An 11,499-nucleotide genomic window follows, 5' to 3' on the forward strand; every position below is an offset into this window, starting at 1 on the left:
CATCTGTGAAAATGCATGTTTTGTGTGAGTGTGTGTGTGTGCGTGCATGCACTTATGATGTGTCGAGTTAATAGATATTTGGCAGGCTTGACTTAATGTTTTTGAATTTTGTCTTTTCTATTTACTATTTTAATCCATACACAGTATATTGCCATTACATCAATAATGTTGCAGAAACAAAGTCTCTACTTTAAACTAGCACTGCATTAACAGAGCATACAATGTTTCTATGCTGTTACAGTGATATATAATTGAAGACCATTCTCATCAAATTTGTATCTGTTCATTTCCAGACTGTAAAGGATGTTTTAGGACCAGATATCCATGCTAGGAACTTTGGGAAAATTCATTTGGTCCAGTTTGGCTCTAAAGGAGTATTTGGTTGGATTCCAACACAGAAGGAACTTATCAATCACTTTCTGTCAGGTGAATTGATGTAACATACCAAACAGTTTTGTCGTATTATTTTATGTCTCTGATTAACATTTTTAACTCCTGCTTTAAGTTTTTTGTTTTTTTTGTCATAAATAAACTGATGATAATTTTCTTCTATTTAGAACCAACAGAACTCCTAAATACACGACCCAGAAAGAGGAGACACACAGGGGATGATGGTGATGATGATGATGATGATGATGGTGGCATCACAGCTGTTCTTCCTCGAATTCCCAACCCCATTGCTTGTCTTTCCTCTGGTGACTTGCTGATTTTCCATCTCACCATCAACCACACTGGTAATGCTTTTTTTAACATTACACTATTATCATGGCATTGTAATCTTTTTATTTAATATTGCTCTTCATTTATTTGCACCCCCAGATCGTCATTTGAGTCACTTCCCAGTGTATAAGCAAGACCACCTATTTAATAGTAACCCCAGCTGGGACTTTGGAGCCTTCAGACATTTGCAGATACTCATGAGGCAGACACATTTCAACTCTACAAGGTACAGTTGTGAAACCTAGGATACTGCGGGTTTTGCATATTTTTAATAATTTAAGTGGCTCATTTAATCTAATCTGCCATTTTCAGGTTTGCTCACGTGTTTTCAGAGACGGGGAAGTACGTGTTTGTAGACAGTGCTGTCCCAGAGTGGAGTATGGTGGTGGTGGTCAGTGAGGAAGGGACATGTGATCCTAGAACGTCTGTGTTCCAGCCCATGACTCCGGCACAGCTGGTCAGATTTGGGATCATCAAGCAGCACAGACTCAACCTTCTACCCAATTGGGGAGTAATAGTGGGTGTGTATCATAGCTCACATTTTAGTATATTAAGTTTAGTGACTAGCTCCTAATGTTTTCTAATGACAAGACACTGGCTGTGTGCAGGGGTTCTGATTCTGCTGCTTGTTGTGGTTGTGGTTCTGACCACCACCATGCTTGTGTTACGACCCAGCAAAGCAAAGCTAATCTTTCATTGGAAGATGAAGCCAAAGTGGCGGAGTCTGGGGGAGCCCTTCTGTCCAGTGGAATGTGTTTGCAGCGGAGACAGGTCTGTTATTGTGACCACAGGTATAATATTATTATGTGTGTACTGATGGCCCATAGATTGCAAATTGCCATTTAATGTGGGTTTAAAGCTCAAAACAGCATGACACCCTCTCAGTCTCATTCTTTACTTTGTAATTTATATAAAACTACCAAGTTTGATAATGATATAACCATACATTGGCTTGTGTTTTGTGCTTCAGCATAGCTGTGCCAAGGTTAGGTGGTGTCCTTGGCAGTAGGAGTGTAGGAGAAGGTGCAGAAGCTGAGGAGCCTGCTATTTTAAGGGGAGGTAAAGTCACTGTTTTTTGCCCCGTGGTATAGATTTCTCTTCTTGAAAAATGACCTAATAGTTGAGTTAGATCAACATAATGATTCAACCTAAAATATAGATTGAGATTAATACAGCTAATACATTAATACAGCTAAATTCAATAAATGAGGCAAGCTGTATTTACTTTCTGCATCAGTCCATTATACCAATCAACTGGTGACTAAAAAGGCATTTTCACCTATAAAAAAAAAAACTTTGGCAACACTTTTCCATCTGGCTGATTTTCAATATTGTTCCCCAGTGGTGTGTGATAATGTTTGAAATGACTTTTAGGTAGAGTTTTCACATTGCTTATTGCATTATTCATGCAGCTTGATAGGGTGTTAAAATGTCAATTGGTCTAATCATTACAAACCCATCACGCATGACCAGGTGGCAGTTAACAGCCTATTCCCCCTTTTGATTGATGATAAAGAAAATAATTGCTAATGTCACACTCTAATGACCTGTGCCGTTATCTGTAGTTCCCTAGTTAGCCCCAGCAATTTTTATTTGAGTGCTTATAATCCATTGCTTACTCCTTCCCACACTGTCTAGAAAGGTGTAAACAAAGTTTTTATTGAGCCTAGTTAAAGAAGCTTTTCAGTCGAGGTCAATTCATCATGAGGGTATCTTCTTGTGTATTTAGAATTATAAAAAAAGGTGACATACCTGATTATTTCAGTTAATTTCTAACTTAATTGAAATTGACTGCTCCTATTTAGGAAGTATATCGGGGCGCATTGATTTAGAGGAGTTCAATGTGAAAACACTATATGACAAATTAGAGGATCAGAACCTCCACATAGCCTCTCAACTGGCCCGACACCGCAAAGATACACAGGAGTTCTTCAGAAACATTTGTCACCAGACTGAAACACTCAAGGTGAGTTTCACTGATGTAACAGAATAGGAATGTGCGACATACAATTTGCTGTTATAAAGTTAAATATGTTTTGTTTTGTTTTTTTAGAATGTCTTTGAGAATATGGATCATAAAAAACTGAGTCTGCTTAAAGAGCTGCTAGTCCACAATGCAATGAGAGATAAACCATCCCGCAGCAGAGCAGAGGAGAGAGATACAAAAGGTACAAGTAAGAAACATTGTAAACATGCAGTTTTTAAATGCACTTGAACAATAGCATGACCCTGGTTCTGTTAAAACTGGTCACTGGCAAAACCAGTAACCAGTTTCATGTCGGACAAATATGTGCAGTGAAAAGGGTCTGTTACCCCAGCTTTATTCAGGACATGCTTGAGCATTCCATGTTCATATTGTATGAGTTAAACTCATCAAAAGTTTGCTAATATACAAGACCAACCTTCAATCACATCAAATTCCAGGGATCACAGAATTTGATCGCCCGATGTAGCTGAGATTGGCACAGCACCCCCCGCGACCCTCTGGTGGAGGATGAAGCGGTTAGATGATGACTGACTGACTGACAGAATTTGATCGATATATTAACAACAAAGCTAGTGGTGACAGTCTTAGCTGACCTTAAGTGGCCTAAAACTTTCACGCAGCACACCATGTTTTTCTTTCAATTTGTTGTAGATAATTGAATGTGAAGATTAACACCCCTGTTGTAATTGTGCCATTCATTTGAAGAGACTCTAGTAGCCTGCAAGCTTATCATAAAGACAGGAAACAGCTAGACTGGCTCTGTCTGAAGGTAATTACGATGAAAAACAATGAAATCCTGTTTTTGAATTATCTACACATAAAGCAAAGCTACAATTTGACATTTTATTCAATGGGGTTAAATGAGATTTTCTGCATTCAGCTCATTCTTTTCAAACACTAATAGTGAACACACCAACCAGGCAGCAGTGGGAAATGGGGTGGGTGTCCGGTACCTTGCCCCTTGGCCCTTTTTTTCTTTTTTTTTTTTCTTTTTTTTTTAAAGGGGATGTGCTCTCTTAATAATTCATGAACATTAAACCAAGTGACTTAGCTTACCCTTTGTATTTAATGACCCACAGATTCACTTATCTACAAACCTGTTGTGTTTCGAAAGACTGACACTTAAGTCATATCCTTTAACTTAACTTACCGTCCCCCAGCCGAGGCCTCGACAGTGTTACTGGAAAGCGTTCTCAGGTCTGTGGAAGCACTCCTCTGTAGGCTGACAGGAGAAGTTTGGCAGAGCCAGGACTTGACAGGTTTCCCTTGTGGTCGTACTGGTCATCAGGATGCCAGGGAGTGTGAACCACAAGCTGGATACACACAGCCATGTGACACCAACATGTGTTACACACAGGTACCATAATGGCTTTTGCACTGTTTTTAAGCATATATTTGAATAAATACATGATTAGTTGTTTTTGCTTCCAAATTATACCTACAGTTTTCATTGATGAATATTAACAAAGAGGAAGCTCTTCTGCCTGAGCCAGGTATCAATGTCAGATGTTGCTGCATATACATAAGCAATTAGGACAATGTGTCATACGAGTGAGTGGATTCTGTGTCCTGTAGTCCAACAGAGTGCAGGTCCTTGCCTTAGTGACCATGACCTCTCCAAGCTGGTCAGCATATCTCCACTGTTCAAAACCCTGCAAGAGATCCAGCAGTCTCTACAGTGTATTGCCTCAGCTAAGCGGAGTCAGCATCTCGACAATGGTACAGACATATGATTAAAAAAGTTTTAACTCAACACCTGAGATAGAAAAACTAAATGTATTTAATAAACACAAAGCGTTAAATGCACAATTCCCATTTGTTTCATCAGCTTCAGAGCAGTGTGTCCAGGAGAACTATGATGGTCAGCTCATCCCGACTGCACTGGACAACCTCTCACCTCAACATGCTGCTGTTTTCCTGTTTGGTTGTCAGGTGATGCAGTTACTTGAAAACTGCTCTCTGTTCCCTCCTGTGCTTTTGCTACTGGCAAAGTCAGTCCCTGTATCTTCATCCTCCTGTAATGAGGCTATGCTGGCTCACTGCTCCGGGGATTTTTATTTTGATGAGACCAATCAAATCCTGTATCTGTCAGAGGCAAAGCTTCAGCATGTGGGACATTTTATTGCCATCATCCTTCAGTCCATGGCTCACATAGTGTCAGGTAATTGGTCAGTGGTCAACAGCAGTTGAAAATTAAACAACCATGTATTGTACACAGTCATAGCCCTGGCAATCATCTCCAAAACTATGTAATATTTTTTTTCCCCAGAATCCAAACCCCACATCTTTATGCAAGCGCTTCACGAAGCAGTTTCAGCTCTTAGCCTTTATCTGTTCAACTTATCTTTTAAATGGAGCACAGAAGAGGTAAGTGGTAGAAACCTCACACAGCATTCTGATGTCTGCACGGGTGGGAGTGGATAATCCCCCAAACCTATTTTTTTTCAGTCAAATTGTAATGCTATGGAATGTCAGCACAGTACCTTGGTTAAAGAATTTCTCAGCATCAGAGTTCCCACTGAGCCACATTTCACTGAGCACCTGTTAGCAAGAAGGTTGGTGACAAACATGAACCACACAGCCATGTACTGTTTTGCCCTTCGAGGGAAAATCATGCAAATGAATAACATTTCTGCTTATTCTCCAATTTAGACTTGAGAAGTACAAATATTTTAAGCTACAGCAGCTCATCTCCATTCAAAGGAGTTCAGCTGAAGATACGCACACAGGTAAGACGTTTGCAAAAGTCAAGTAAGCAGTGTGTAACACAATGTACAAAATCAACTGCTAAATAAACTGCAGTATCTCTGGAAATATGCATGGGGAAATGAAAAATTATCACAGCTAAAATGTATCATGATTACACCATTAATGGTCCGTATATGAAGAATCATAACCGTGTATCAGGTGCATAAAGATTTAGCCCTTAATCATAAAAAAACCTGTGAAACAGGTTATTTTCCTATGTGGGGATGTGTGCAAACCTCTTAAACTACAATCACAAAGCCATCGTTCCAAAATGGCAAGCTATTTTGTGAAATCATTTACAACAATATACCCATAGAAACTAATCAACAAATTAAGTTGTTTTTCCATTTATCTTCAGGCACAGATCTATATTATCAGAAGTCTTGCAGAAAAGTGTTGATTTTCACCCTCTTTGCCTCTATAAAGAACTTTTTCCTTCCAAGAAAGTGGGTCAATATTGTACACACAGTTTGTGACTTTAATGACTGCATACCAATCAGCACAGAGAACATTTTTTATTTGTGTAGCTTTCACAATCCCCTGGCAACCTTGCAAAAATGTCTAAAGCACTCAAATGTTTGTTTTCTACAGGTTTACCACCAAGAGGAACGCCAACACAGGTATTTTATTCACGTATTACAAACCAAACTGTGTTCATTTAAAAGGAGAAGTCACAGTCCTCTGAGGATGACATTTAGTACAACATTTCCTATCTTCCAGATATCCTGTATAGAGGAAGAAATTGACCGCTTGAATGAGTGTTTTTTGCAGCTAAGCATGCAACTACAGAAAACAGCTGAAATAAACAGATGGAAAAGGGAGAGAGAAATGAGTCCTGGGAAGCATTCTATGGTAATTAGCTTAAATATTACATGTTGCATAATCAAGATAATTGATCTGTGTTGCTAAGTGTTTTGTGAAGGGCTTTGACATTTTCTCTACTATTTTAGGTACAAAATCCAACATGCTGAGTTTTTTCTTTTTACTTTCTGACTACTCATTAGCCTTTTTATACATTCAAATATCCGTCCTTCCTTTACTCCTTTTCGGCCTCGACTTAAGCGAAAATATGTGAATAAATGTCCCTGCCTTTGCATATTTTAATCACTGCGTGACTCTGTTCAATTTAATTCTTTTACATCTTTTATCACTTCACTCACAGAGGGCAACACCAAAAGGCATGCCAAGCCTGAGTCGTAATGGAACAATCCTGCTGGAACTGAAGAGGCATTATCTATCACAACGCCTCAATGAGCTCCAAAGCACATTGAGACAGATCAGACAGCGCCCGCAGAATGGCAGCGAGTCTATGACGGGACAAGAGGCTGTAAGCAAGCGGCACGTCTCAACAGGTAGAGAGTATTCTCCTGGCAAAAGTGGTCGTAGTTCCACTGACGGCCAGCAGACGGATGGTGTTCTAGCTAGCCAAAGTCAAAGTGAAGGACTTGGTGCCTCTCAACTGGAGAGTCATATTTCAGACCATCAGAGTGGTTTAGGCCTGATTAACAACCCTGAAACATCACTGGACTGCCAGATGCTAGAGAGCCCAGGTCACCTCCATACTAATGTTGCAGAAAAAGAGGAGCTCAACAGTCAGATTACAATTGACAATACGACAGATACTGACAATATATTGAAGAACTAGATCTGAATATGGATACATAAAACGCTAAAGGAATCAGTCCAATATTTTTATATTCTATTCTCTGCCTAATATATGTATAGGTTATTTGTGCACACAACACTTCAAATCCTTCAAACATTCCTTGTTTATTGGGAAGTCGTCAGAGTTGTACTCTTTAGTTTTCTTTTTTCAATTACCTGTGATTGCGGACAGACATTATTTCTGGCAATAAGCAGTGGTGTGACGGTCTGTCATCTCGTCCAAATAATTTCTCAGTCAGGAGTTAATTCTGGCCTCAATGCCAGGCTGCGTTCATTACCATATTCTAATTAAAACAATAAACTTCAGCTGACTGAACACAAGGTGATGCTTTTGCTTCTGTGTTGCCTCCTGCTCACAACATCTCCCTAGTGTAAAGTGACGACACACGTCTTTATGAATATTTAATAGTATATTTCAACTGCACTAACTCTTTTAATCAATTGAGATTCCTCTATTCCTAGCAGACGTATTATGTGAAACTAAAAACGTGAGCCTCCCTGATCTGTTCCAGAACAGAAGTCGATGCCATGTGTCTGCTGCTTTCCTACTATAAGATGGTTCTGATTTGATGCCAGAGCTCTGTGTCTTATAATAGAAAGGGAGTATTACTAGCGGGGGCTGTGAGCTAAATCAAAAGGTCAGATGGAACAAGTCTTTCCTTACTATCAGTGTTAGCTAAGAGGTTGGTGCCAAGTGCCCCGGGTTGAATCTGGCTTTGCCCTGTGGCTCTGTGTGTGTGTCTGTGCATGCCTTAGATTAGCTGCAACATGCCACTGATCTGGCCTCTGTGTGTTTGTGCCTGATAGTGGGACATGATATCATATGGCTTTGTTAAGATGCTATTGTGTTGTCTGTATACACGTCTGGCTGGTTCTTTATTGTGGTACAGCAGTGCTATGCTTGCTTTAGTTATTCTTGGCCCTGTCTTTGTGTGAGGTTTGTTTTTTTTAGTATGTCTGTGTCTTAAACCGTGATATAAAGTTGCACATAGCCTTCCATTTGTATGCACAGCCAGTGGTTTGTGCATATTTGCACACATGACCTTGTGTGGGTGAGACCACTTGTTTGTTTGCTGTCAAAACAAAATGAAAATGAACAATCGAATACATGAAAACCCCTACAACGATTCCGACTAACAAGCCACATTGTGTTATGAAATGTTGTGCAATATTTTGTCGTTTATTCAGCAATTGAAAAATACAAAGCGTTTTCAGTTTGAAGACATCTGATTGCAAGAGTCCACCCACAGACGGATCAAGGGTGAGAACCCATCCACTTATACAGTAAAGTGCGAGGACCATTTTCTGTGACTGAGCGTATAAATAAATGAGATGAGTATAGTCAACCATATGTCAATGAGATGGTAGATGTTTAGAGTGTAGCATTACAAGGTTTTTATAGCAACCAGGATGTGAGATTTACATCTCAATTTCCATCATGTTTGCTCCATGGCTGCTTTGATCTTGATATAATCTTACAAATCCTTTAACATCTGCTCATTGCGGTACATCCTCGAGGGCCCTCTTTACACAACACACGTGACCAAACATATTCAAGTCAGTCACAGAAAATTGCTCTTCACTGTTTTTACTGTATCACATTCATCTGCTGCCCATGTAGAAAGCCCTTGGACCTGAACACAGAGCAACACTTAAATGCCACTTATTTCAACACATTATTTATTGTTCTTTATTTATGAGTAAAACACGCTGCATACCTGTGATAATAAAGAGCCTGGTTTGACGCTTCCTTCCTGAGTATGTGGGTTGCAGTTAAGTAGACCTCCTGTGTTGTCACCATGGTGCTGCATTACTGTTGCTATGGTTTCCTTATCTCCAGGATGTGGTTCAACCAGGCCTGCCATATTTAGCCTCATGCTCTCAGGATGCCAGCCTGCTGATGATGCTGACAACATCAGTGGAATATACTCGGCTGCTCGGCTGTCTCCTGTATGATTTCTTCACAAATATGCAGCTGGAACAATTTTTTCTTTTTTTTTTTACAGTTGGTCTCCAACCATGACTCCTGGTTTCCTTATTTTAAATTATGAAATACATTTTTTATGAGGGAAATCCTTTTTTAATCTTCAATTCTTCCAGAGTTAAAGGAAACATATGGAGAGTTAATATTTTATGTAGTGCAAACTGAAACATGAAGATCTCTTGGTTATTCTAGATCTATGATAATACTGACAAATATTTAGATATTCTGTGCAAATGTGCTGACGATCCATAGCATTAAAATTTGACTGATTCATTCTGTAAATAAGATTAATTATAGGCTTATTTAGTTAATAGAAGATCAGTTATGTGTAAAAGACTGTCTTTGTGAAGAAGAAGAAGAAGAAAAAGCACAGCCCATTCATACAGAAAGAAAGTAGAGAAAAGAACAGTTAATAGATTTTACATTCCCCGAAAAGGCATTGTAAGACTTGTCAGTGTAAGTCTATTAGATATACTGGAAGTACTTCAAGTCATGAAAAAGGAAAGGAAAAAATATTCCCCATGGATTCAGCGGGTTGCCCATTTTATTGTGTCCTTATCGCACCTCTCTGCCTCAAATCTGATGTAATTACACTGTGGCAGGCACTGCAGTCCTCATTGGCAGGCTGTGCTGGTGTGATGAACAGCAAAGAGGTTTGCAGTGTTTTGCTGCCTCAATCAATGAGCAACCTTCAGCGAAGTAAAACCTGTGTTCTCCTGCATTTAGCATTGTTTAGCCCCCAAACAATTGGAGAAAAGTGGGGAAAAGAGACACACTTATTACTGAGGACAAAACCATGCGGCATGCACGGACATCACAGAAGGTTCAGGGCTGTTTGCTGTAAGACTGATCTCCACAGTATGGAAAATCATTCGCTTGTGTATCATTAGTGCGTTGTGTACTGCACGGTTTCTTAAGCCAACAATACAGATTAACCCATATACTGTATGTGCTGAACATTCATATTTGAAACCAGATGCATCCTTGTGTCGGTCTGCATATATAAGGACATACAAACCACATTTACGGAAAGACTTTTTAAAAATGCAATAAAAACTAAAATCTGTCATTTGCTCCGATTTAGCGTTAGTACAATGTAGCATGTTGTAAAGACTTGAGCTGCTCCACAGTCCATAGTTGTCTGATTTTCATCTTTGTAACGTGCCATATATCTTCAGTAGAAGACAGTCGATTCTAGAAAGCCGCACTGTTGTCACTTGTGCAGAATTGTTCTGCTGAAACAGATGGCGTTTCTGTTACAGTATTTTCGTGATGGGAGCGTATGTCTCTCCAAAAGTCCAGTATAAGCCTCTGCATCATATACAGTACCATCACAGATGCTGTTGTTTTTTTGCACCTTTCATTGACAACAGTTTGGATGTGTTTTTGTTTTTAGAGTCCAAAATCCCTTTTTCCCCGAAACAACTTAAAACTCGAAATTGTCTGACTGCAGAACTTGTTTCCACTTTCTGAGTTCAGGCCCAGAGAACTTGTCAATGTTTCTGCTGAAATTGATGTATGGCTTCCTCTTTGTGTAGTTCAGTTTGCATTTCTTGCAGATTGTGTTCAGTGAAAAGTTCTTCCAAGCTTATGTGAGGTATGTTGATCATGGTAGCATGATGTTATCGCTCCACCCTTGGTCTTTATGCTCTGAGGATGCACCCCCCCCACTCTCCAAATCCCAATTGTATGCGGTCTGAGAGACGGTGAAAGACATAAACTGTTTGAAATCTTGCACTGAGAGACATTGTTTATGACGTTTAGTACAAAATGGTAACTGCCAAGACTAAATCTTTGGTGGATGCTCCTTTTATACCCAATCTTCATAGCCTTACCTGTTACCAGTTGACCTGCTAACTGTGCAGTCTTTCAGAACAGCATTACAGAAAACTCCGACACCAATAGAAACCCTGTATAAGCAGACCTTTAAAGCAATGGACCAAAAAACAGTTCTCACCACTGCCATATTATCGAAAACAAAACAAAAAAACAATACAGTTTGCTTAATTTTGATAGTTTTTCATACTTTTTAGATGTATGTCTTGTTTTTAAAATATTAAATGGGCTTGCACCTCCTCCACTGAGTGAGTTCGTAGAGAAGAAAGAAGGCAGCAGTAGTCGGGCAACAACCAGAGGAGACTGTGTTGTACAATACAGATGTACTAAGTTTGGGCCAACAGTAAGGGCCTCAAACTATTGCAGTAGTCTTCCTGTTGATACATGAGAAAGTACAAACTGTTCAGTTTTTAAAACCAAACTTAAAAATGGATTAAAAAGAACCCAGACTTGCATTCATAAACAACTAACCTACCATATATTTGTGCTGCTTTGTGATAAGACTTTAGTGTTATTATAGCATTGTAACACCTGTATTGTATTGTATGTTGATGACAAT

At 39.4% G+C, this 11,499-nt stretch overlaps 1 protein-coding gene across 1 annotated transcript in view; it reads left to right on the plus strand.

Annotated features, from left to right (window-relative positions):
• LOC122761355 (zonadhesin-like) overlaps positions 1-7,441 on the plus strand; it is a 36,761-nt gene extending 29,320 nt beyond the window's left edge. Inside the window, exons 62-79 of the mRNA XM_044016572.1 lie at positions 294-426; positions 558-734; positions 820-946; positions 1,033-1,241; positions 1,329-1,491; positions 1,691-1,779; positions 2,526-2,686; positions 2,774-2,888; positions 3,868-4,064; positions 4,152-4,200; positions 4,283-4,426; positions 4,536-4,868; positions 4,977-5,074; positions 5,156-5,262; positions 5,360-5,436; positions 6,047-6,075; positions 6,176-6,307; positions 6,618-7,441. Of these exons, the coding sequence (XP_043872507.1) occupies positions 294-426; positions 558-734; positions 820-946; positions 1,033-1,241; positions 1,329-1,491; positions 1,691-1,779; positions 2,526-2,686; positions 2,774-2,888; positions 3,868-4,064; positions 4,152-4,200; positions 4,283-4,426; positions 4,536-4,868; positions 4,977-5,074; positions 5,156-5,262; positions 5,360-5,436; positions 6,047-6,075; positions 6,176-6,307; positions 6,618-7,100 (2,823 nt within the window). The 3' untranslated portion in view covers positions 7,101-7,441. The remainder of the gene's footprint in view (positions 1-293; positions 427-557; positions 735-819; positions 947-1,032; positions 1,242-1,328; positions 1,492-1,690; positions 1,780-2,525; positions 2,687-2,773; positions 2,889-3,867; positions 4,065-4,151; positions 4,201-4,282; positions 4,427-4,535; positions 4,869-4,976; positions 5,075-5,155; positions 5,263-5,359; positions 5,437-6,046; positions 6,076-6,175; positions 6,308-6,617) is intronic.
• Positions 7,442-11,499: the final 4,058 nt, after the last annotated feature.

Source organism: Solea senegalensis, unplaced genomic scaffold, assembly GCF_019176455.1.
Source record: "Solea senegalensis isolate Sse05_10M unplaced genomic scaffold, IFAPA_SoseM_1 scf7180000014654, whole genome shotgun sequence".
Lineage (NCBI taxonomy): Eukaryota > Metazoa > Chordata > Actinopteri > Pleuronectiformes > Soleidae > Solea > Solea senegalensis.